Source organism: Microcaecilia unicolor, chromosome 11, assembly GCF_901765095.1.
Source record: "Microcaecilia unicolor chromosome 11, aMicUni1.1, whole genome shotgun sequence".
NCBI lineage: Eukaryota > Metazoa > Chordata > Amphibia > Gymnophiona > Siphonopidae > Microcaecilia > Microcaecilia unicolor.
This window is the reverse complement of record NC_044041.1, coordinates 70,307,086-70,334,681: the sequence shown is the minus strand read 5'-3', so window position 1 is coordinate 70,334,681 and position 27,596 is coordinate 70,307,086. Positions and strand designations below refer to the sequence as shown.

Sequence of the window (27,596 nt, the reverse complement as noted above, 5' to 3'; positions counted from 1 at the left end):
ATAATCATTCTAGCGGGAGAACAAAAGCGGCGATGGCGGCTAAATCGATTCGACGAGACAGGGAAAAGAGCAAGCTCGGAGAAGACAAGATGGCGGCCCCGGCAAGTCCATCGAGCGTAACAGTTAGCTCCGCATGGACAGCCGAGATTGTAGGAGAAGTTACTACAGCACTGGAAATCGTCTTAGATAAGAAATTACAGGGATTGGAAACTAAATTGGAGGGTCTCCAAACGCACATGACTCAACTAAGCCAGGAAGTGGCTAGTTTTCAACAACGCACGGGGGCTCTTGAAGACCAAGTTACTGCGGTGGAACACCAAAATACCAAACTGCTGAAAATGGTTGAAACTCAGGCGGAAAAAATTGAGGATCTTGAAAATCGATCGCGAAGAAATAATCTCCGCTTTGTAGGCTTACCGGAGGAGCTGGGAGACAAGGAACTACGCGGTTTTTTGGAAACGTGGTTAGCAAAAGAGCTCCGTCTGCCTGAAGAAATGGGCCCACTGATCATTGAACGAGCCCATCGAGTAGGCCCGGTGAGACAGAATAGCAACAGACCAAGAGTGGTTATTTGCAGAATATTAAACTTTCATCATAAAACTATAATAATGCAGAAAATGCGAGCGGGAGCCAGCTTGAATTATAACACGTATAAAATTCTATGTTTCCAAGATTATTCCACGGCGGTGGCCGCCCAAAGAAAGAGTTTCTCGCCAATTTGGTCCCAATTAGTACAGCACAAAATCAAATTCGCTTTACTGTACCCAGCCAAATTAAAGATTTTTTATCAATCTAATACACGCATGTGCAACACGCTATTAGAGGCTCAAGAATATGTTGCAAGCATTATAACAACTAGAGATGAATGACTGATATGGAAGAAATAATTAAAATTGGCATAAGAACTTGACGCTTGAATACCAAGGACACAGCTAGTATGACGACATGGATATGAAACTAAGCATAAACATAATTGGATTACAATGCCGCAAGAGAATCAAGGATTATACTGAGAAACCGGAAATTTTTGAATGATGAGAACCAGAAGATGGCAAACTATGGCAGAATGGATTGCAGGGTAATATTAGTCCCAACACCCGCGAAATCCTGAAATCACTTCATTGAGATATCAGAATGACAGAAGGGACGCCATATATTGAAAATGGTTTGATAAAAGACGGCTTGATACTAATGAAGGGAAGCGAAAGAAAATGAAGAGACGACAAACAAAAGAGAATTGCCCTAACACCAGCACATGAAACTTTAAGGCCTGTGAACATGCAGCAGTCTATAACAACCAGGTTCAGAGTAAAATATCTAATAAGCTAAAGTTATGTATGTTAGAAGAATTTAATGACAAGATAATAGGAAAATTAAGAGTTAAAATAATCTTATGTTGATTAGATAAGGTACTGTCAAAAGGACAAAACGCACATGCCTAGAGTTGACAAAGCTGGCTGGGGCGTTGTAACCTTGGCGAAGTATACTAAGGATGGCAAATGATGCTGAAAGTTGTGAGAGTTAGAAATATGTTAAAAATTTAAGATGTTGTAACAGAGACTCTGATAATAGGGTTTAACAGATAGTATGGAAGATTGAAATATCAGGGAAAGGGAAAATGCAATACGGGGGTCTAGAGGGAGGGGGTTAACACGTGATAAGTCCAATAGGGGCTGGAAATTCCAAAGGGGAACAGGGAAGGGAAGAGGGAGGGAGGTCAAAGGGAGGGGAGAAGCTAAGGAAGGGGAAGACAACGCACAAAACACAAACAGCTAGAGACAAACTCGGAGAAGAGGGGGGGGAGGGGGGGACAAAAGTAACTCATTGGAAAGCCAAAATCCAAATACAACTAATAGAAAGGAAACTGCATACTAAAAGGGGTGGCTGGAGGCTGGGCCGGCGATTCCTAGAAATAAAATATAATCAGCAGACAGTACACTGGCTACAAAAGGTAACAGATTAAAGTAGTATCATGGAACGTAGGGGGTATACATTCCCCAATCAAAAGATCAAAAATACTGAGACACTTAAAGCGAATAGGGGCTGATATTGTTATGCTCCAAGAAACACATCTGTCCAAAACAGAACATGACAAACTAGCTAAATGGTGGGTAGCTGATTGTGTGGCATCGGCGGCTGTAGGAAAAAAAGGAGGGGTGGCAATACTCATCCGAAAGGGGATAGCAACTAAAGTGCACAGGATAATTACAGACTTAGAGGGTAGATATGTCTTGGGCATAGTTACGATAAATGGAAAGAACACGCTTCTGGGAAGCATTTATGCTCCTAATATACTAGATCAAAAATTTTACAAGAGGGTACTTAAACAGATCACACAGCTGGACTCGCTACCCACAATATTGGGAGGCGACTTTAATATGACCTGGGACCCAATCCTGGATAGATCACACCCCCCAACTAAAATGAGAAATGTGGATACTAGAGGAATTCCAGATCTTTGTACAGCGCTTGATTTAATTGACGTCTGGCGGACACTGCACCCATTTGACAAGGAATACACACATCAATCCAGAGCACACGGTACATCTTCAAGAATAGACTATCTACTGATATCCCGTAACTTATTAACAGATATTACGGCGGCCTATATAGACCCATGTGTAATATCAGATCACTCGGTGATAGGAATGACATGGAGGGGAAGAGGGGAAGAAGAGAGAATGCACAGCTGGACGTTTCCGTCATACTTGATAAGGGAAGAAAAATTTAAAGAATACTTACTTGTAAAATGGGCCGAATATAAACATTTTAATGAAGGCTCGGTAAAAGAAGTGACCAATTTTTGGGAAGCAGCAAAGGCCGTAATGAGAGGGGAAATTATAAGTTATGTAACGCAATATAAAAAAGCAAGAGATAGAGAAATTGAGAAGCTAGAAAAACAACTACGTTATTTGAATAGACAATACGGCACGAACCCCTGTAACAAGACTAGACAGGAGATAGTGACCCTGCAGACAGCTCTGAATTCTCTGCTACATGAGAGAGAAATAAAATCCCAGGCCTATTATAGGTTCCAACTATATAGACATGGAAATAAAGGGGGCACATACCTAGCTCGCCTCATAGCACCTAAGAGTGCATCCAGAAATATAACAGCTATAAAAACTACAGAGGGGACACTTATACACACTAATCATGAGATCAGGCAAGCTTTCCAAACATATTATCAACAGCTTTATAAGGCTACGGACCAGGAGGGACTACCAGGTGAACTTTATTTAGAGGGCCTATGCCTTCCGAGGTTACAAAGCAGTGACCAAAATCATTTGAATGCTAAGATTAGTGATGAGGAGGTAACCTGGGCCATAACTCAGAGCAAGACAGACAAAGCCCCAGGCCCAGATGGCTATAAAGCGGAATTTTATAAGCTGATGGGGGACTCGGTGATTCCTACCCTAGCTAAGGTATTTAATGAATGGATGGATAAGGGTAAGATGCCTGAGCATTTAAACCTGGCCCGAATAGTAGTATTTCCTAAGCCTAAAAGAGACGAAAAACTAGTCACATCTTACAGACCTATCTCTCTACTCAATCAGGAAGCAAAACTATTTGCCAAAATACTAGCAAATAGACTAGGCAGAGTATTACCTGAGCTTATACATCCAGCGCAAGTAGGATTTGTACAAGGCAGATCAACTACGAAAAACATAAGGAACATTATGGCGGCCTTGGAAAGATTGGGGCACTCCAAAGAACAAGCTTTAATGATAAGCTTTGACGCAGAAAAAGCATTCGATAGAGTGGAGTGGCCCTTTCTATACTCGGTGCTAGGAAAATATGGATTCAATGGCAATTTTGTGCAAGCGCTTAGAGCATTGTATAACTTACCGAGAGCGCAAATACTGATAAATGGCAATGTATCAGGAGAAATACAGATTGGTAGAGGAACAAGACAGGGGTGTCCTATGTCGCCCCTTCTTTTTGCGCTCCAATTGGACCCGCTTATAAGGGATATATATGATTGTAAAGCGATATCTGGGGTACAATTTAAGAAACAGGATTTCAAGCTAGCTGCATTTGCAGATGATCTGTTAATGATAATAACAAAACCAAAGAAGACACTTGAAGATCTTTTAGAGATCTTCCGCGAATATGGAGATTATTCAGGCTTCAGACTGAACATGGACAAATCGGAGGCCCTGGCGATCAATGTGAGTATCCAAAGCTTATGGCTAGATGGATTCCCTTTGAAACAAACACATAATTCCTTTACGTACTTGGGTATATTGCTACCAATTAGACCGAGAGAGACATATCAATTAAATGTAGCAAAATTATTAGAACAGACCTCTCAACAACTAAACTACTGGGGCACCTTGACGCTATCCCTGTCGGGGAGGATCAGCCTTATAAAAATGGTCATACTACCAAGGTGGCTTTATGCACTACAGATTTTGCCGATAGCATTACTAAAGAAAGATATAAAACAACTATATCGGTTAATGTTTAGGTTTTGTTGGGACAAGAAACGAGCTAAGATGCAGCAACAATATATGTTGGGAGGTTGGAAACAGGGAGGACTGGGAATTCCCAACATTAAATTTTATAATATGGCCTGCCTTTTACGACATGTGAGGGATAGGATTTGCCAAACTCAAGAACATACACCCCTTGAGATAGAAGAAGAGCTCTTTAGTCCATATCGCGTTATTACACTACTACACTTGAGGAATGCAGAAATACCACAAAAACATAGAAATAATGTACTACTTAAACCAATAAGAGAAGCATGGAGGTTTATAGGGACATTGCTGGGAGGGGACTCAAAAATCACTGAACTTATCAATATTAAAGGGAACCCAGCCTTTATACCAGGGATGGAAAACAAAACTTTTGACAGATGGGAACAATTGGGGGTAACTGAGCTAGCAGATGTTTTAGATGCAATGGGCGGCATCAAACCGCTGACACAGTTGATAGGACTGAACGAACAAAGCTGGGGAGATAGATATGCACATTGCCAACTGAAGCACTATATACAATCACTAAACAAAGAATTATTGAATAAAAAATTAGGAAATCAAATTAAGATTTTCTTTGATGAGATTACTGAACATGCCCCCTCCATATCACAAATACATCAAAAGCTGTGGAGTCTTGCCCCGGGGAAAGATTTGACGCAGATCCGGCAGAAATGGGAAAAGGATGTGGGAAGGGCATTGGACACATGGGATATGACAACACAGCTTAAAAATATCCCATATATAATAGGAGGAGCTGATTATAGAGAGTGTGCGTACAGAGTATTACACAGAGCATACTTTACCCAAGTGCAACTGTTTAAATCGGGGGGAATTGAAACAGCTATGTGTTTGAAATGTAATAATTTTGAGAATACATTATACCATGCATTGTGGGACTGTGTGCCAATACAACGCTATTGGAGGCAAATAACTACTTATCTTTCAGGGGTGGTGAGTAGTAGAAGAGACATGAATCCATTACAACTGGTATTAGATATGAATGAAACACAAAGGAGATTAAATGCTGACAAAACACTGTTGTGCCGAAAACTATATCTAGTAGCAAGAAAATGTATCATGCAACATTGGACTGTAGCCAACCCGCCGACCTTTTGGCATTGGCGCAACAAAGTGCATCAATTGCTGGTTTGGGAGGCCAAAGAAGCCAAAGGACATTGTAAAAGGAAAACCCGATTCTTAAAAATATGGGGATGTTACTTAGATAAGATGACACAGAAAGGACGTAGTCTTATTGTTAACTCCTTATAGGCAATACTATAAGATGACAGATACGGGTTTTGGCATATAAGAGTTGCTGGGAGGGCTGAAGGGAGGGGGGAGGAGGAAGAGGAAGGGGTGATTAAGGGAAAGGGGGGGGAATAAAGATCAAAGATTGGACATAAGGAGATCAACAAGAAAGGGGAATAGCATTAATTTAGGTGATTTGAACAGAATATATTGGAATGAGAGCAAATGATGTGGAACTGCATTGTATATAACTGTGGATGTAAATGCTTGTTAATATGTAGACTTGTTAAAAAATAACACACATTGTTGAACCATAAGCAAGGGGATGGGGGGGTGGGGAGAGGGAGAAAAAATTCACAGAAAAATTTGATGACACTTTAGTCAAAGGTCTGTTAAAGAAGACAGAGATCAATATTAAGTTTATGTTAATTGTCTAAGCATGTTGTAAACTGTGACATCAATAAAACAGTTAAAACATAAACCTGGATAAAAAATTGGGAAAGTACACAAGCGGGCATATTTTCAAAGCACTTAGCCTTCCAAAGTTTCATAGAAACCTATGGAACTTTGGAAGGCTAAGTGCTTTGAAAATGAGCCCCAAGGTAACCTACAGTATAATCAAAATGAAGAAAACAAAACTATAATAAGGAACATATAGCAGGAGAAGGTGTAAAAATCACAAGTGTAGGGTAAGGCTGACGCCAATGGAAATCCCCACAAGCAAAGAAAAAGGCTCAAGATAAACAAGCAGCATGACTAATCAGGAAAATGCTTGGGTGAAATAATATATCATTTTGTCTGAATTAAGTAACATGCTTATCAGAGTTTACTGTAGATCGGGGTCTAATCATATTTTGAGTACAAACTGTGCTAATACACAGACTCTTGGGGGGGGGGGGGACTTTTTCTCAGAAAATGTCATTTTCTTGCTCTTCTGAATTTGGCTTTTTTTTCTGCTTCTCTAAAGCAGTTTTTTGGATTTGGTACAAAACGTCATTAAAGAGAAAAGACAACAGAAGCAGCAGGAAAGGAAAACTCCAGCTGAAATCTCTCATCTGGCACGAGGCAGCTGTAGTAACAAAAGCCTTCACAGCCCCGTGACCAGGAAATTAAAAGTGGTGATGTTTGCAATCAATGACCACTGAAGAGGCAGACCCAGGAGGCAAAAGTGCTCACAGTGCTGGGACTCAGCAGTCCACCCTGCTCTCTCATCACTTACTCCAGGATAAGCCTTTTCAATGACAGGCTTCAAAACTGGCAGCTCTCTTAGGTATTTAGGTTGTGGGTGGAGGGATGGGTCTGAACACCTCTAAAAATAAAGGAGAAACATCATTTTGGGTCAAATGCTTGTCCGTGGGAGTCTGACAGATCTCCAGAAACCCTCACAAAAGGCTTCTTCCTACTTTCTCACCATATGCCCGCCCCCAAGGACTCACCATGGGGATCTGTCGCCGGCGTAGAGTAGACCGCATGCGACGGCTGATTCTTTGGAAACATTCCTGGGGAGTGTATGCAGGATGTTCTGAAAACAGAATGAACAAGGGTCAGAGCAGGGAAAAGCTATCCCCAGGCACTAAGGCATTTATCTATGCAAAGGGTACTACTACACCTTGCAACACTGCAGCTGCCACTAGATACATAACTAGTTGTGATAGACCCACGCAGAACTAACATCTCATGGGAACACTAAGCAAATGTATTCTTCCGAGAATGAAAGACAAAAAAACACAATCAAAAGAACACAAAAAGGAGAGAATCCAAAGGCCAGAAACAGTAAAACATTACCACTATACGAGCAGAGCTCAGATCCCCTCTCTCCCAGCACCCCAAGCCTACGACAGGGGATGCAGACCACCGCCCCCCAGTGCCCAGCCCACGACTGGACGCAGATTCCCCCTCCCCCCCTCCCGCCCCGGCAACCCACTTGCCCAGTCTGGACAGGAGACTCAGATCCCCACCCCCCAGTGGAGGAGTAGCCTAATGGTTAATGTAGTGGGCTGAGATCCTGAGGAACTGGGTTAAAGTCCCACTGCAACTCTGTGTGACTCTGGGCAAGTCACTTAATCCTCCATTACCCCAGGTACAAAACACACTTTAGATTGTAAGCCCACCAGGGACAGAGAAAATACCTGCATATAATGTGAACGGCGCTGCGTATGTCTAGTAGCGCTATAGAAATGATAAGTAGTAGCAGCAGCACCCTACTTGCCCAGTCCAAAACAGGGGAAGCAGAGGCACAAGCATACTGTTTAGTACACCCCTTTACAATACCCCTTGTGTCCCACTGACCCAATGTAGAGCTAAGTATCCTTTTCAGTGGCCTCAAATTGCCAATTCTAAATTGCCAATTCTAAGTACTTATCTGTTTAACAGCTGATGTTAAAATAGATAAGGTCTTTTTGAATAATGATTTCAAAATGTCCAAGATGTTTCTGCTCCGACACAGCTACCTTTCCTCTTGTCCTCAGATCTTGTAGGGAGTTTTGTCTTTGGCTTTCTCTTCGCCTTCTCTTCAAGGTATAGCAGAACCTTCTCCTGTTCCTCCCCAGAACGGTTCATGAAGTCGTTCCAAATCTAAGCAAGAGAGAGAGATGAGTGAAGTCACATGTAAAGCTGAGGTCCAACTGATAGCTGGTGAGGCCGCTGCTCTTTGCTGTGGAAGCCAGAAACAGCCTGATAAAATAGAGCAGTACCCATCCCACATCAACACTTCAAGGAAGCTGCAGCTAACAACCAATTCTTCTCTAAGCTCCCACACCAAACTGTTATTTTCCACAACAGGTTCCATGGTCAGTCTAGCCCCTACCATCAGGGGTGAGAAACAAAAGTGAATGAGCTAACAACAGAAACCGTATCTAGAGATTACTGCCCCTCTGCCAGCATGAACAGGTCAACCAGAAAAGGCAAAAATCCAAAGGGAACTGGCAGGCACAATCAAAGAAGGGAGTCTGCCCCTGCTGCATGTGTGTCATCATGCGCGAGAACCTCAGGGTTGCTAAACCTACCTAAAAGGCACCTAGTCTTAAATTCACACAAAATAAAAGCAGATTCCCTGGCTGAATACAACCATTCCCTGCAACAACTCCTCAGCAGTGGCCCCAAGAAAGAGACGTGTGGCAAACAGCCTGCTTTCAGCCGCAATCTAGCGAAATTAACGGCACTCTGAAAATGAAAAGGAGCACTTAGCAAAAGGTTTTAAACAGCTAAAAACCTATTTCCCCCTCCCCCTGCACCTTGATACAGCACACATACTTGTACCTGTGGGGAAGTGCATTCAGTGGTTTCAGTGATTTCATTTTCAAATCACCATGCTTACTGTTCAAGTGTCAACTGGGTTCCAAACCCAACCTCAAGACCCATTATTTATTTCAGCACTTGCTATACAGCGTTATCCCTGAGGCAACTATGCAGTTTACAATTTCTATTACTGGTACTTTGCACCATCCCTAATGGGCTCTCAATCTAATATATATTGTACCTGGGGCAATAGAGGACAAAGTGACTTGCCCAGGGTCACACAGAGTTGCAGTAGGAACTGAATCCAGTTCCCCAGGATCTCATCCCATTGCCGACTGTCATGCAGCAGTGGAGTTCCGCAACCTAATGCATTAACCATTAGGCCGCTCCTCCACAATAGCGCTGTCCACTTCAGACATGCCACAATGGAACTACACTATCTGCACCAACTCTTCACTTTTAATTCCTCTGCCCACAGGATTTGCCATTGTTTTGTATTTGTGAAGACAAGAGTCCTGATCTTCAAGCCTTATGTTCTTCTTCCCCACCCCCTTCAAGAAATGGAACCTGGCTTTTTCCCATGGTGCAGATCTCACATAAGTCTGGGGTCTGGCTCAGGGATACCCACAAGCACACATACTTGTATGTAGGCTGTGTTGTTGCAGGCCTGGGTGAAGATGCTGGGAGACGCAGGATTTGTGATCTCCCCCTCATCAGTCAGGTACTCCTCTCTCTCCACCAGAGTCATCAAGTAACGAGCTACAAAACAGAGAGAATTGTTAAACTGAAACAGCAGCTCCATTCAGCCAGACCACTGCCTGCCACTGTTCTTTGAGATTAGTAGCTTTATCATAGTACCACTGTGCTCTGCAGCCCTTCAGGGGATCCAAACAAGATTCCGACTGAGCTTTCAATTTGTTCCTTTATAACATTTGCAATAAAAAAAGCAAGGAATTCAGGTTTAAAGGCTGACTAATGGTTCTCCTTTTAATCAGGCTTTCATTGGGATTATGAGCCAGAGTGGATAATGACTGCTGTTATGTGTGGTATTCAGGGCGACTTGGTAGACAAAAATATCATTTGTATGAATGCTGATTACTGAGTCATGTGTGCACTGTGCCCTCCCACCAGCAGACCAAAAATACAGCTTGGGGGGGGCACGCATCCAGATAGTTTCCTCTTCCTCCAGTGGGCTTTCACTTCAGACAGAACCAGGGCTGGGATCCTGCTCCCCGAGAGTGGGGAAGGAGGAGATCCCCTAATTTTATACCCTCTCCCAACTTACTTTGGTCCAGTCATTGCGCACCAGAGCCCCTTCTAGAGCCTGCAATCACGGGCCCTACATACAGTCCCTACATGTCATTTCCCTGTGAGTACTTCTCCGCAGCATCCCCTCCCCAGAGTTGACCTCAGCCAGGAATCAAACCCACATCCCTCTGGATGACAGCATGCAGCACTGAGATCAGTCCAACATGGGCTCCTCGTTACTCTGGCCTGCTCTTACTGTTCTCCAGACGTTGGAGACTCTTGCGTCCCTTAGCCTTTGGAATAAGGTCAGAGTTGCGCACTGCTTGATTGATGTAGTATTGTTTCCGTTTGGCTGGTGAAAACTTCTTACATGGGGAGTTTGGGAGAATAGGAAGGCAGTCATCAATCAGGCTGCAAAAGAATTAAAAAAACAAAAACTGAGTCTGTAAATAAGAAGCAGTATGATAATTACAGGTCCTCCATGAGCAGCGATCCCATAGCTGTCTTGTGCAGCCTTTGCGCTATCTCCTGCACCCTGGGGCCTTAGTACAGAAAGGAAAGGGAATTGGATTTACCGTAGTTCATGCCTTTTCAGTTGTTACATTCAGGTACAGGTGATATTTCCCTGTCCCTGGCGGGCTCACAATCTAAGGTTGTACCTGAGGGTTATGTGACTTGCCCAAGATCACAAGGAAGGGAGGTGAAATTTGAGCCCTGGCTTCCCTGGTTCTCAACCCACCACTCTAACCATTAGGCCCAGCATAATGACTACTCCAAGGCTCATACTAGCTCTATCCTTGACCTCAGCTATATAAGTACAGCTACACTGCTCTAGCTCTGGTAATCACCTTTCCTTGCCCTTACCACTACCCGCTGTGCTAAGGAATCTCCAGGCTGAACACACACACTGGACAAGTCATCTCACCAACTTTCATTTTAAAGCCCCACCCCTGCACTTTACAAACACTGACCCAGGAAAATGGAAAATAAATTAAGGAGGGCAATGAGTCAGCACAGATGACTGGACCTGTACTGCAAGTTTCTACCTTCTACTCACTAAAGCCCCAGACTCCCTTCTTTAGAGCACAAAGGGTAAATGCACAGAAGCACAGATATACGATCTGGATCCTTGGTTTTAAGAAAGGAGGCAATCACCTTTTTACCTTTTTTTCCCCTTAAATCCTGCTAGACTAGTCCAGATGTGTGGGTACATGGAGACAGAAAACCACATTTTTTCCATGACATTATCACTGCACTAAAGGAATGGCACAGACAAGGCATTTGCCAGTATCCTGATGTTAAAGCAGTAGAATGGAGCCAAGAACCCCAGGACATTTGTAAAACTATAAATGGAAAAAAAACAAATAATACTTCCCCCATATCCAATTTCTCATCAGAGATGAGAGGAAGAAGTGTTCTGGACTGGTTTGGTAAGATTCAAGAAAAAAAAAACAACTAATGTCTAAGGCTAAATTTCTCCATCCTTATCATCCTACTAGACCAGAACAGATGTGTGGAAGTACCCAAACCCTTCCTAAAGGCTTCTCTGAGAATGGCTGCTCCAAAGGCAGCCTCTTCCCTAGCCTGCACACCTAATCTGTAATCTACTATAATAAAACTCACCCTCAACGTTCTGAGGACACTGACGTCAGTGAAGCCAAGCCCTCACTTCCTTCAAAAAGGTTTGAAGATTCGTGGTGGTGAAGCCACCAAAATCGATCTGGGCCCCGCCCTCGAGGGCGGAGCAATGGCAGAACAACAAACGGGTTGGCAGGGAGGGAGGCAGGGAGGCGGAGGGGGGTAGGACATCGCTCCGGGCCCCGCCTCGCGTCAAACGTCATGATGTTGGGGGCGGAGCAATGGCAGAACAACAAAGGGGTTGGCCAGGGAGGGAGGGGGTGTTGGCGACGAAAACCTTGCTAGCGCCCGTTTCATTTGCTCTGAAACGGGCCTCTTTTACTAGTATTTACTAAAAGAATGCAAAGAGGATCAATTCACCTGCTTCTGATCTTTGAGGAGAAGTTGACAAACACTCCAAACACAAGGGATGTACAGAGATCGAAAAGGTCATCAATATCAATCAAAATGAGAGATCACTATAAACAACAAGCAAGCATGCTAAACACCATACATTAACTGGAGGAAAAGGATCTCAGAAACCAACACAAACACTTGATACTCTTAAATTGTATGTGTTTTCTGTCTCTAATTATCATCTTTCATTGTTCCTAAAAAACCTCCAATATATTGCGTTATGGTGCTTAGTGCAACTCACTTTAATTGCAAAATGTTTTAAAACTTTAGATTATTCAAAACAGTTCATAAAGCAGCCAATAAAATCAAAAGCTCAAAGCTTGCACTTAACTCTCCAACACCGCACGGGACCCGTTTCACCGGAGAGCCCGGCTTCATCAGGGGTCACTTGTGTGGGCTGAATCCATTCTTGTCACTTTCTGCAAAAGATGATAAAACGTTCCAAAATTGGCTGTTTTACTCACATACAAAGCCTGTACTAAAAGATTTAATTAAAGGGAAAGGGAAATGGGACTTGATATACTGCCTTTCTGAGGTTTTTGCAACTACATTCAAAGCAGTTTACATATATTCAGGTACTTATTTTGTACCATGGGCAATGGAAGGGTAAGTGACTTGCCCAGAGTCACAAGGAGCTGCAGTGGGAATTGAACTCAGTTCCCCAGGATCAAAGTCCACTGCACTAACTACTAGGCTACTCCGCCACTCCAAACATAGCTTACTTGATATTTTGTAATTAAAATGAGATGCTCTAAGAACCATAACACAATATACTGGAGGTTTTTTAGGATGAAAGAAAGATAACTGGATCCAGAAAACATAGAGAGGCATAATTGAAAGGGGTGCCCAAGTTTTCCTGAGGACGTCCTCGCAGGATGTGTGATAAAGTCACATCCTGGATCGTTGGGTTAAGGCAGTGCCAGTTTGAAATACAAGTCCCAGAAGGCATTGCAGACAAGGAGCCAGGGGGTGAGATGAGGAACCCGGACTGGACTCCTAGCTGCAATCGGGGAAGACATGGGTGTAAGCTGGCAGGACGTGTAGATGGGCTGCCACTACGGGGAAAGAGAGTTAGGAAACCTTGTGTGCAAGAACTCATCATTAGTCTAATGCTTAACTCAGCTGGTATGGGTGTGGGGGAAGCTAATGGAAGGAGAATGATTGGCTGTGAGAGCAGAAGCCAGGGATTGATTAGGCAGGTGGGAAGGAGTCCCAGGAGAGAAGCAGAGGGAGAGAAGCAGTTGCAGGCTGAAAACCCTTGGGTAAGAGAGGTCTCTAAAGTACTGAAGCAGGCTGACATCCCTTGGGTCTGAGGAAGTCCCAAAGTATTTGCAGGCTGAAAATCCTTGGGTAAGGGAGGTCCCTAAAGTATTCAATTTACTACCAGTGAAGCTGATGCAGGGTGAAATCTCTTGGGTATGAGGAGTCCCCTAAAGTATTGAACTCTCCTGAAGGTAAAGAGAGTAGAAGGTAGAAACTGCTGCTTTGTGATTGCACTGTGATGATGAACTGAAAGAACTGCTTCTATTTGGAACTGAACTACTGTTTATTGTGCACTGGATAAAGAGCCCAGACTGGAGCTGACTGTGAGCCTCTATTGAATCCTGGTATGTGCTGATAGCCTACTGCTTAAAGGGGACTATTTGCCACACACTTTCAGGTGGCTTACATGTGCTTAAGTTGGAAGGTGAATGCTGCTGTTGGAACTATGTATCAGGTCCACTAGAAACCTGCATGGAATAAAGTCCTTAAGATTGAAGTTGCTGGTGCATATTTATTTCTTGACTGTATCGGGAGCCTGTGGCTGGAGGAGATTGTTCTATCCTTGGCTGCACCTAGAGGTACCTGGTTACAGACGTCTCAGCGAAGGGGCGGGGAAGCCCATAATATCGAAACAAGATGGGCATCCATCTTTTGTTTCGATAATATGGTCGGGGACGCCCAAATCTTGACATTTAGGTCATCCCTAGAGATGGTCGTTTCTGATTTTCAGCGATAATGGAAACTAAGGACGCCCATCTCAGAAACGAACAAATGCAAGCCTTTGTCGGTCATGGGAGGAGCCAGCATTCGTAGTGTACTGGTCACCCTGACATGCCATCACACCAACCGGGCATCCTAGGGGGCACTGCAGTGGACTTCAGAAAAAGCTCCCAGGTACATAGCTCCCTTACATTGTGTGCTGAGCCCCCCAAAACCCACTACCCAGAACTGTACACCACTACCATAGCCCTAACGAGTGAAGGGGGGCACCTAGATATGGGTACAGTGGGTTTTGGAGGGCTCACATTTACCACCACAAGTGTAGCAGGTAGGGAGGGGATGGGCCTGGGTCCGCCTGCCTGAAGTGCACTGCACCCACTAAAACCGCTCCAGAGACCTGCATACTGCTGTCATGGACCTGAGTATGACATTTGAGGCTGGCACAAAATATTTTTAAAGTTATTTTTGAGGATGGGGTGGGGGGGTACTAACTACTGGGGGAGTAAGGGGAGATTATCCGTAATTCCCTCCAGTGGTCATCTGGTCAGTTCGGACACCTCTTTGTTCCTTGGTCGTAAGAAAAACTGGACGGGGTAAAGTCATCCAAATGCTCGTCAAGGACGCCCTTTTTTTTTCCATTATGGGTCGAGGACGCCCATGTGTTAGGCACGCTCATTTCCCATCTTCGTTACACCTCCGACACGCCCCTGGGAACTTTGGTCATCCTCACGACGGAAAGCAGTTGGGGATGCCCAAAACTGGCTTTCGATTATGCCGATTTGGGTGACCCTGGGAGAAGGACGCCCATCTTCCGATTTGTGTTGAAAGATGGGCGTCCTTCTCTTTTGAAAATAAGCCTGACACCTAAGAAGCGTATTTTCAAAGTACTTACAAAGTTGCATGGAGGGCATTTTTACTATGATGTCTAAATCCAACTTTGGGCATTTTGCTGAAAACATCCAAAAATCAAGTAGTGAAAATGAACATTTTCAAACTAGAAATATGTCTGTCTTTTTTCTTTGAAAATGACCATTTCCTATTTATTTAAAACTTTTTTGCATTTATTTATTTATTTATTGCATTTGTATCCCACATTATCCCACCTATTTGCATGCTCAATGTGGCTTACAGAGACCTGTTATGGCGTCACCATTCCAGGATGTCAAATACAATTGGTAATGCAAAAAGATTATAGATAGGAAGAGAGATCTAAGCAGATAGTTATAGAAAGATGATTTTCTGAGCTAGGTAATTTGGTGGAGTAGTGAAGTTAAGCTAAGGGTTCTCTTTGTAGCCTTGTTAAAGAGATACGTCTTCAGAGATTTACGGAAGTTCGATGTTAATAAAAATAGGCAAAAACAGTCAACAGAATCAGATGTAAACAATTGTTATAAATTATTTCTCCCTCCCCCCCCCCCCAGTGAAAAATAGGAAATATGCCTATCCACCATCAGGAGGTCCTGTTTCTTATGACCTCCTAGATAACCTCCTATAATTTCCCTCTCCCCTCCCCCAGTCATTTTTTAATGGTTAACATATTTTATTGATGACAACACAGAAAAACAGGTCCAACCAGAAAGTAAAAATACTCCATAAACAGTAAAACATATGGGAACTGGACGGAGCAAAGTATACAAATGTATAACCAAGGGCCTGTCATCAAAGAATTTTCCTATTAAAACCTTCCCTCCCCCCTCCCCACCATCAATAAACCTCTCAGAACCAGTATGAAAGTGAGCGTAAGGACCATGGAGAAAAAAACAAACAAAAAAACAGGGCCATCCCCAAGGAGACCAGACTAACCCCCTCACACCCCTAAAGGGAGTTCACTACAAAGCTACAGGCCCACGGTGCCAAAGATTGGATATACGGCCCCCAGATGGAGAGAAAACGTTTTTCTCCACCAAGGGAAGGAACCTGCTCCTAGACATTCCTATAGCATAAGGTCGTGAAACCCGTGTGCCAGTAATCTGAAGGTGCCACACTCGTCCAGACGCTCAAAATAACCCGCTTGCCCAAAATTGCTAAGCATCTGTACTCTGTAATGCTAAAAGTTCATATTTATCCAAAAGAGCTGCAAGAGGGGAAATCGAGATTTGCGAGCCCAACAAGACTTCTAAATAATGGAAAACAGTAATCCACAACGCCTGAACCATTGGACAATCCCAGACAGCGTGAAAGAATGAGCCTGGCTTCTGCTGACACTTCAAACAAAGAGGCATATCAGTATCTCCCATCTTAAACACTTGGGCTTTGGTCAAGTATGCTCTATGCAACACCCAGCACTGACATTCCGAGCTCCACATTCACCACCAGTGTTGACATACAGGATGACAATTTGACAAAATTAAGTAAGAAATTGGGGCATCCTAAATCCTGGGCCCAACGAAGCCTAAGAGCTTCTTTATCTTTCTGAGGGCAGATAAGTGTAAATGCTTTACAGAGGCCAGACACTGAAAGTCTATCTCCCGGAACCGATGCAAAGAATGTTCGTAGGTGATGACCATATTTAGCCCCCAATGCTTCACAGCTTAAAGTCAATGTAGTGGGACAGCTGGGCATAAGCATTTCGGAAATCTACCCCCAGACTCAACAGGGCTCCTTTATCATTCAAAACATGCTCCAGTCTTGTAATGCCCAGACGTATCCAGAAAGTTATTCTCATTACCAGGGGAAAACATTACATTCCCACAAAGGGGCAGAAGGTCCAAAGTACCCTCCCCCCCCCCCCCCCCCCCCCCCCCCAATATCTGGTCAGATCTCTCCACAATTCCCATAAAGGGTGCAACAATAGGCTATTTTGAAAAGATGTGGGAATGACATGCCTTTGTGTCTACAAAAGAAAACAGAAATGGGATGGAGCAAACTAATCAACCTCCAGTTACCATAGTCCTGCCTATCCAACAGCCAGTCGCCAAGATGGCGAAGTAAGCAGGCCTGATTATATCATTGTAGGTAGGGTAAGCCCATGCCTCCCTCCAGGAGCCCAATAGCTGTTGTAGCAAGAGTTTAGATTTGGCACCCCTACCTCCAGCAATATTTCCCTAGTAGGTTATATAACAATGTGTTCAATTCTGGTCGCCGCATCTCAAGAAAGATATAGTAGAATTGGAAAAGGTGCAGCGAAGGGCAACTAAAATGATAGCGGGGATGGGGCGACTTCCCTATGAAGAAAGACTAAGGAGGCTAGGGCTATACAGCTTGGAGAAGAGACGGCTGAGGGGAGACATGATAGAGGTATATAAAATAATGAGTGGAGTGGAACAGGTGGATGTGAAGCGTCTGTTCACGCTTTCCAAAAATACTAGGACTAGGGGGCATGCGATGAAACTACAGTGTAGTAAATTTAAAACAAATCGGAGAAAATTTTTCTTCACCCAACGTGTAATTAAACTCTGGAATTCGTTGCCGGAGAGAGTGGTGAAGGCGATTAGCTTAGCAGAGTTTAAAAAGGGGTTGGACGGTTTCCTAAAGGACAAGTCCATAAACCGCTACTAAACGGACTTGGAAAAATCCAAAATTCCAGGAATAACATGTATAGAATGTTTGTACGTTTGGGAAGCTTGCCAGGTGCCCTTGGCCTGGATTGGCCGCTGTCGTGGACAGGATGCTGGGCTCAATGGACCCTTGGTCTTTTCCCAGTATGGCATTACTTATGTACTTATATACTGTATATAATGTCAAATCCTTTTTGAGGAGACATAGGGGTAGCATGCCACTTACCCCAGTGAATAGTAAATGACAGCAAACGCTCCCTGTTAACCCAGTATATAAAACACAGCTTCGCTGAAAAAATCTTCAATACCATATTTCTGCAAAACCATATGATCGAAGGCATTCGACGCATCTAAACCAATAAGCACAGAAGGCATCCGATCCCTACCAACCACCTCCAGGGAGGCCAAAATCGACCGGATATTCTTAGCGGCCATATAGCCCTTTACAAACCTCACCCGAGAAGTAGCTATCAATGCCGGGAGTACATGTGACAGTCTATTAGCCAATATTTTGGCATATAATTTCACATCAGAATTCAACAGAGAAATGGGGAGACAAGAACTCGAATCTTCCGGATCCTTCCCGGGTTTTAATAATATAATCATCTGAGCAGTCTTGAGAGAGTCCAGCATTTCCCCCTTTTGTACACCATCAAGTTGAACAGACAAAGAGGAGGGAATTTAACCATAAAAGAGCTTATAAAAGCCCACTCAATATCCATCAGGGCAGGGTGCCCTATGAAGCGCACTTTGCTGCAAAGCCAACATAAAGTCCCCTTATGTAATGGAAGAATTTATAAACTTGAGCTGATGAGGCAAGAGTTGAGGGAGAATCAAGTTCTCTAAATATAAGTTACTATCAGGCACCACTTTTGTAGGGCCCTCGAAAGGACGCTCGTAGAATGTCCGGAACTGATCCACAATTGCAGAATCAGTTTGAATAAAACTACCCCTATGCTACCTCAATTGAAGAATACGTGCTCTTAGCCAACCGTGCCAGCAGTCTTCCTGCCTTTTTACCAAACCAAAATAACTGATATTTATAATACATGTGAGATTTAACTACTCTCTGGTGCAACAGTTTATTTAAATTTCTCTAGGAAGTCAATAATGTAGTCCTCTGAGCCAGGTTGGGTTTACCCCATATTGGATCCTGTGATGGCGACCTACCGCTTCAGGAAATTCTATGAGTAAAATATGCACTAATCATTCTGGAACAATACACAACACAACCTCTAACTGTAACGTATCTTTTCATTTAAGAAAAGAATTAAGACATACCCCATAAGGGCCTAGCTCTGAAGATGGGATCTTAGAAAAAAGGGCACTAGAAACCAAAAAATAGTCTATATGGGACTGTGTCGAGTGAGCTCGAGAGAAATGTGTGTAATCCCAAAGTGTAGAGTGTAAAACCCTACATACATCTATGAAATCTAATGCACTAAATAGGACAGGTAAGCCCCTGGAATAAACAGATTTTTGGGCCACTGATGTAGACTTATCTAAATGAGGGTCATAGACCAAGTAAAAATCACCACCCAGGATAATATTTCCATCTTGATAAGATGCTAGGAGATCAACTAATCCCCGATAAAAAATTTTTGTCAAAAACATTAGGTGCGTATACATTACACAGTACCAATGAGTAACCATTCAACACAATCGAAGTTAAAACATAGCACCCCTCAGGGCTTCTAATAGTATTCCGCACCTGAATGTTTAAGCACCTGCAAAAAAGAATCATCACTTCCGCCTTTCGATGTGTTGCCAGGGTTTTCACTAGATGTCCCACCCACTCCCTATGAAATTTCGCATGTTCTACGGAGGTTAAATAAGTCTCCTGCAGAAAGGCAATGTCTGTGTTCTGAGGTTTTAGAGCCTGCAGTATCTTTGTTCTCTTAACTGGAGAGGAAACTCAGTCTAAATGCTAGGAAACAAATTTAAGTGATCCAAGGGTGCCAAAGGTCTACCAGCCCAGTACAGAAGAGTGCAGAGTGGACAGATATAAAAGGACATCCCCAGCCCATAGGTGTTTCCCCAAACCTGAAAAAATTAACTCCTAAATACCACACAGGGAGCCCCAACCAACTGAAAACCCAGAACATATTCTAGGGGGGGGGGGGGGAACATATTGACAACAGAAAAACTAACTCTCAATCATACTGTCTTTCCAACCTTTAACTTCCCCACCCAACCCCTAACCCCAATTTAACTACACTACCCCCTACTCTCGATACAATGTCCTCTTCCAGGACTAGATCACTCAGACTACACCATTTCCTAGATGTTGTTGTGCTTAGTACGTCTATCTTTATGGCCATTTCCAAAAAAAAAGTGCAAAATGCACAAAACCAAGCCACTAGGATGTAGGAGGAGCCAGCTTTCCCAGTAGACCTGGTCACAAAGGCATCCCAGCAGAGCAGTGGGGCACCCTAGGGGGCTCTGCAGTGGACTTCACATAAAAGATCCTAGGTACACATCTCATCATTACCTTATACTGTATGGTGAGCTCTTCAAAATCCATGAAAAAAACTAGTGTACCAAACTATATACCACTACAATAGCCCTTATGGCTGCAGGTGTCACCTATATGTAGGTACAGTAGGTTTTTGGTGGGTTTTGGAGGGATCACATTTTCCATCACAAGTGTAACAGAAAGGGATATGGGCCTGGGTCCCCTTTTCTACTGTGGACTGTACACACCACTAGGCTATTCCAAGAACCTGCTTGCTGCCCAAATAGGACTGGCTATAACATCTGAAGCTTTAATAGAAGCTGGTATGTACTGTTTCTTTTACATCCTTGCAGGGTGAGAAGAGGTCAGTGACCACTAAAGGAGTAAAGGGGCTGTCATTCCTTTATTCCTGAGATGGTCATCTGGTCATTTAGGGCACTTTTTTGTGGCTTATCTCTATATATAAAAGGCACCACCAACATTCTAATGAAGCCTCCAGCCGGAAGTGTGAAGCGCCAGAGATATCCGGTTTCCCCATGAGTGAAGGAAAACAGCACAGCACGAAATCCCTCTCTCTGTAACAGTGAAGTACTCAGAGGGGGGAGGGGAGAGAGACGCCCTCACTCTCTCTGTAACACAAACACAGCACAGCAGGAAACTTAACACTGAAGGACTGGACTCGGAGGGGGGGGGGAGGGGACAGACAGCACAGGGGAAGGGAGAGAGAGCAGAGGGCAGGGACACACACACTCCCACATGCACACTCTGAAGAAAACCTTGCTAGCCCCCGTTTCATTTGCATCAGAAACGGAGCTTTTTTACTAGTTCGTTAATAAAACAGGTCTAGACCAAAACATCCAACTTATAGCTTTGGATGTTTTAGTTCTGTTCCATTATGACAGAAAAATGTCCAAGTGTTAGGAACAGTCAGATCCTGCCCTTAACACACTCCTTTGTAATTTGAACACACTTCTGACGGTCTTCATAGAAAAACATTGGAAAATTGGTTTTGAAAATACCAATTTACATGTTTTTGTGAGAAAAACATCCAAATGCAGATTTATGCCACTTTTTGCACGTTTTTCTCTATTGAAAATGAGTTCCATAGTAACCTATGGCACTCTGTAAGTCCAAGTGCTTTGAAAATGAGCCCCTAAGTGTGTTTGTGTTGGTCTCTGAGATCCTTTTTCTCCAGTCAATATATGGTGCTTAGCATGCTTGTTATTTATAGAGGTCTCTCATTTGATTGGTATGGAGAAGTTGATAAACACCCAAGAGATGAAGAAAAAAAAAAAACTACCTCTCCCTCAGAGACTAGATTAAGATTCTATTAGGGAATCAGAACCCTAAAGGGAGGACAAATCAGCTTCCCTGAAAGAAACAAACCACATCTAGGCAAGATGCTACCAAGAAATCCTAAATCTGACTTTTACAGGACAAAATGCCTGCAATCTGAACTCTACCCAACCCCTTTTGAAGAAGGTCAAAATAGTTGGGATATCCTTTCACCAAGGCCAAACAGCCAGATCTTTGCAAAAATCTTCAAAGGGATGACAAACCCTAGCATAGGCCAATGAAGCTGATGCTTACATCATCAAGGAAGAAAATCAGAGCCAAACAGTACCTTCTTTTTTCACAATCTAGCTCTATCAAGGATCAGTCTGTAAGGCAAAACAAGAGATGGACCTTATTTGTACATTTGTATCCCACATTTTTCCACCTATTTGCAGGCTCAATGTGGCTTACATAGTGCTGGAGGTACGATTGCAGATTCCGGTGTAAACAAATACAGAGTGATGTAGGGATAAGATTCATGTGGTATAGCCACATGAGATAGGATAAGGTTCATGTGGCATAGCCACATAGGGGCGTCATACACGGAAGAGTTGTGTTGTGTCCATGATGTATTTTGATAATATTCCATGAGAATGGTGCTTTTAAGTAGCAGTCCATCATAAAAGGAAAGCTGGAAAGGGGCATACGATGGCTGCCTTGCCCAGTTTGTAGCCACTAGATCAATGAATGGTCCACTCTTCTTCTCAGTGCCCTACCTATGAGGGGCTACAAAAGAAACACAAAAAGTAGTTTGTCCTTTAGCTAAATTCGGGTATCAATACCTCTAAATCTCTTTTCATTCCAGTGCTGGAACAGTACGTCAAGCCTGGAGTTCTTGCAAGTTCAGAAAGCTTCCTGTCCCGGTTCCATCTTTCTACGGTCCAACTTGTTCCTGCTAAGAAAAGCAGTCTGGATGTTTTCTACTCGTGCTATGTGAGCTAGAAAGTTTATACCTTTTCAGGAGTAGTTTGAGACAAATTACATCCCTGTCCCCAGAAGGCTTACAATGTTTGTACCTAAAGCAATGGAGGGTTAAATGACTTCCTCAAGGTCAGGTCACAAGGAGCAGTTGTGGGATTTGAACCCTGTTTTACACAGTTCTCGATCTACTACTCTAATCATTTCCATTCCAATTCAGCTTCACCTAGTCAAACAGGATTGCTTCCTGGAACCACTGTGCTCCATGTGTGTCATCTGTCTGTTTACATTCACATCCACCAGCACTTATTTTTTTAACTTCATTAGAGCTTTTTGCTTTCCCCCAAAGCTGCTTCTTTCCTAATCCAATCCCAAATTAGAAAGTGAAGTAGTAAGTGGGAGATCACCAATGGAACAGAAGCTCAACAAGCCTGGGGCAAGAATCCTTTTTCAGACCCTCTCTAACGAGAAAACATGTATGTGTCCCTAGGCAAGTCACTTAAGCCTCCACTGCCTAAGGTACCAAAAACAAACAACCCCCCCCCCCCCCACACACACACACACACACACCTTGAGATTGTAAGCCCACTAGGAACAGGGTAAATACCTGTATATAACATGAAACCCACTTGCACTACAAAAAGGCAGCATATAAAATGTATTACCCTTACCTTCTTACCCCCCTCTCAACCAGAGGACCATGGAAGGCAGGTGTCTTAGAAGCCCAAACAATCATCCCTTACCTACCAGAAGGCCTGAAGACAACCTGCGCAACAAAGGGAGACAATCCACAAACTGCTTTCCAGGGAGCTTTCTACTAGGCGCAGCCCTGGGAGTGTTTTACCTAGAGCAAAGGCCATAGACCAGAGCCCTGGGAACCTAATCAGTCCAGCAGATCCACCATCAGCTGCAGAGAATACAGACAAGTGTCTCATCTACTTCACTCCTTAGTACAGTAATTATGTCATGGAAAAAATTGTGGCCCTCTGTCACCATCCGCTGGCAGAGTGGTATAAACCCGTACAAATGGACTGTTCAAGCAAGATGATATAGAAGAAATCACCTGAGCGCAGTGAGCCTTCAGGAAAGGGTTGGCATCATGATCGAGTGTCCCGACACGGTCCAGCGCCTTTGTCAGGGGTACGATGGTGATAACACCAGCTCGCTATGCTGCCAGAGTATGTAAAGCATGCGTAATGCGAAGAACTATTTCCGATGGTGAAACACCAAACTGTTTAGCCAAAATATTGTGTAATATGTGGTCAGGGGCATTCTACCAAGAAGCCAAGGGATCCACACCAGGATTGACAATAGAATACCGCTGAGCGCTCATTTTTCCCAGTACTCAATTTTCAGCACCATTTACTGAATCTGGACCTTAGTGCTTGGAAGAGTGGAAAGACGGCCTGAAACTGACTGTCATGACAGTTCTTTATAACAGTGCTTCTCAACCCAGTCCTTGGGGCATACCCAGCCAGTCAGGTGTTCTGGATATCTACAATTAACGTGTATGAGATAGATTTGCATGAACTCGAATCTCTTTCATGCACAATCATTGTGGATATCCTGAACACCCGACTGGCTGACTATGTCCTGAGGATGCACTGCTTTATTGGATTTTACATCTGATATCCACCATTCTGATTTTATTGCTCTTTTCTAGGTTTTGCTGTTTTCATTCCTATACAGTAGTTGAGGGGGGGGGTTGTTTGGGTTTTTTTTTAATCTGGTCCTATGTTGCTTAAAATGTTATTGAATTAGACTATGCTCTGGACTTTTCATTGGTAGCTCAAGGCAAGTGGCACTCAGGTATGAACATCCCCAGAGGGCTTTTAATCTAAACCCCCCCCCCCCCAATGCTGAAACACTGTGGCCAGCGTGGATTTCAATCACTGACCATGGTGCTTAAATTTATATCTGGATATTCACTGTCAGGTAGTACTCAGACACTGGACTTGCACTGAGCAACTAGATATAAGAAGCCTCCAAAGTTTTTCTGAGTGCCACTGATATGAAGTGCCAGTACTTGGAAAACTTCCAGCTCAACATTATTCCAATAGTGCCAGGGCGGTCAGTAAAGACTTCCAGTGGCATCGTCTGGATAATGTCACTGAAACTAGTAACTGGCTACAGTGAGCAAACTTTCTCCCTGTAGAAACAACTCTTACCTAAGTAAGTGCTACTGACTATTGATCCCTATGTATGAGGTAACTGGAGGTGGAAGTGACTTGCCCAAAGTCACAAGGAGCATCAGAGGGACTTGAACCCTGGTTCTCAGCCTGCTGCACAAGGCTACTCCTGCACTCTTAGAACTTCAGTTCACAGCAGCAGTTAAGAATATAGTTAAAATGCTGGTGACAACTGAAATGTACAACAATAAATAATGGGTTCTAGTCTCTTGAGTAGGCCTTTTAACTAACCTCCTCCCTTCCTAGTTTCCAGCACTATGGCTCAGTAACTACAGCATTTATTTTTCCAAGACACTCTGAATACAGGTATGTTGAGATCCTGAGAGCACACTCCAGGTCCCCTGGGGCTTAGGCGTAAGGTTTACTACTGTCATGATATGTATGAGCAAAACTAACTCATTTAGAAACACTGCCCCCCAGAGCGAAAACACTTTATAAACCTAAATAATAAGCATTACATATAAATGCTACCCATTCTACCTAAAACATGCTTTCAAGTAGACCAAGCTTAGGTGCAAATGCTGACCACTGCTGTACAAGAGGAGTTATGTGGACAGAGCACACTGCAGAGATGGAACTCTTAAGCTTGGAGAATTAATTAACAGTAAAGGGACACCTCCAGCCCTCAGGCCACATAATCACATGAGCCGAGGAGTGCAGCTAGGGGAGATGAGGAAAATATTAAAGTGCTTTTTTTTTTTTTTAGATTTTTGCTCACACCTTTTTCATTAGTAGCTTAAGGTGAGTTACATTCAGGTACTCTGGATATTTCTCTGTCCCAGGAGGGCTCACAATCTAAGTTTGTACCTGAGGCAATGAAGGTTAAGTGACTTGCCCAAGATCACAAGGAGCAGCAGTGGGATTTGAACCAGCCACCTCTGGATTGCAAGACCAGTGCTCTAACCATTAGGCCACTCCTCCATTTTGTTCAGAAGAGGCTGGCAGATTTAGATGGAACACCAGGAAGGTAATTTCACCTAACAATCACAAACAGCCATCAAGATATGCAACACAGGGTGGGGGGGGGGGGGGGCTCTAGCCTGGCAGATCTCTCCTGTGGCAACTACCATGAGTCTTCACTTATAACTGTCTCTTTTTATCACTGTAGTGGTCCCTCGCAAGAAGCTAATGACCACAACTCCCTCAAGAGCCTGGGTAAAGTGGGCCTCAGGTCTTACAACTAAGAATCACTGTTGAGCAATGGCTTGAACACTCAGGGACTGCATATGCATTGTACTGTAAGTGGGATGATGCAAGACAAACCAATGCCATCATTTACAAATTTCTGCTAGTACATCACAAAAATGATTACAGCAAAAATGTAAAATATGTGACATCCAGTACAGGACATCTGATTCCTCCTAACACATCACACTCACATTAACCCAGTCTCCCTGCACTCCCCTCCTCATCCAATCCCCCTCATCCTACAACCTCTCACCTCTTTATAACCCCGACTTCATCTCCACCATGCAATAGCCTCATCACACCCCTCCAACCTCTACATAACCCATGCTCTCTACATTCCTCTTCTCCATCTAATCCCTTATTGCACAACCACCCCACCATCATCACCTTTTCATAACCTGGCCTCTCTACATCCCTCTCCTCCGTGTAATCCCCTGATCACACATCCCCCTCACTTCTCTTTCTCACTCAATTCCCTCTGACAACCCCCCCAGCTCTTTATAAGACACCCTCTACTCCTCTCCCCGTCCAATCCTCATATACCACAACAACCCACCACCTATCTCTATAAACCAGACCGTCTTCACCCCTATACACCATCCACTCTCACATCCTCTGTATAATCCAAACCACATCCATTCCTCTCCGCTATCCGATCTCATCATCCCACGTCCTATCACCTCTCTATAACTCAGATCACTTCCACTCCTCTATCTAATCCTCTCATCACACAATCCACCCCTACCTCTCTAAATTCTGGACTCCCTGAGTCCCTACGCTCCAGTATCTCCATCTAAACTACACCCCCACCTCTCTATAACCCTACACGCCCCCGCCAACCCATCCCCCATCACTCACTCACTACTCCTCTCTCCTTCTCCTATATCACACACTAACTCCTCCTTCATTCCTTCAAGTCCGGACCGGACTCACCGGTAGCCATCCGGCTGCCCCGTTTCTCGATTCTTCAGTACCACCATATCACGCTGCTCAATGCCAATCCAACCTATGCCTGAAATCACTGCGTAAAGGCGATAAGAAGAAAGCTGCAGAGAAGGAAAACACAAAATGTCCGTTCCAGGATCGCCGCCCCACTCTGCTCCCACCCCTCAAGACGGATGTGACGTCACACGTATTTTTTTTATTTTTTTTTTAAACCGTATGAGTGGCGGAAGCAAATGACAGAACACTGAGGGGAGGGGCACAAGGAATAGTGCGTGGTTGGAGGAGACGTGGTGCGACTCGAGCCGAGGAAGTACAGTAAAGCATATTGGAGAATATGCCTCTATCAGACTGACTGTTCAGGTGTCCTTTAGATTGTAAGCTCTTTGAGCAGGGACTGTCCTTCTATGTTAAATTGTACAGCGCTGCGTAACCTAGTAGCGCTTTAGAAGTTTTAATTAGTAGTAGTAGATAGAGCTGTCTAAAGAAAAGTAGCGAGGGATAATGGGGTGGGGGACGGTGTAGATAGGTGTAATCAGGATAGTGGGGGAGGGGACGGTGTAAAAAATTCAGTAAGATAGTAGGGGAGGCCTGACATTTTGGGTGGGCCCAGAGCGAATATGGGTGGGCACTATGTATGAGTCCTGGGCACTATTAAAATTTATTGTTTGTGAATTTCTAGGTGGGGAAGGGCTTTTTATTGCCTAGGGCAAAAGGGATATATATTTAATGATTAAATATACTTTTTCCCCCTAGGCAGTAAAGAGTCCTCCCCCCACCCAAAAACCCACCACCAGAGCCATCATTTTGATTACAAGAGTAATCAAAATGTTGGCTG

General features: G+C 43.8%; 1 protein-coding gene across 2 annotated transcripts in view; it reads right to left on the bottom strand.

The window, feature by feature from the left end:
* The window catches only part of R3HDM4 (R3H domain containing 4), a 52,372-nt gene extending 25,457 nt beyond the window's left edge, over positions 1 to 26,915 (bottom strand). For both annotated transcript variants that reach the window (XM_030217582.1, XM_030217583.1), the window contains exons 1-5: positions 26,750 to 26,915; positions 10,474 to 10,628; positions 9,610 to 9,728; positions 8,183 to 8,306; positions 7,169 to 7,254 (exon numbers count right to left, since the gene is read on the bottom strand). In XM_030217582.1, the coding sequence (XP_030073442.1) occupies positions 7,169 to 7,254; positions 8,183 to 8,306; positions 9,610 to 9,728; positions 10,474 to 10,628; positions 26,750 to 26,796 (531 nt within the window). In that variant the 5' untranslated portion in view covers positions 26,797 to 26,915. The remainder of the gene's footprint in view (positions 1 to 7,168; positions 7,255 to 8,182; positions 8,307 to 9,609; positions 9,729 to 10,473; positions 10,629 to 26,749) is intronic.
* Positions 26,916 to 27,596: the final 681 nt, after the last annotated feature.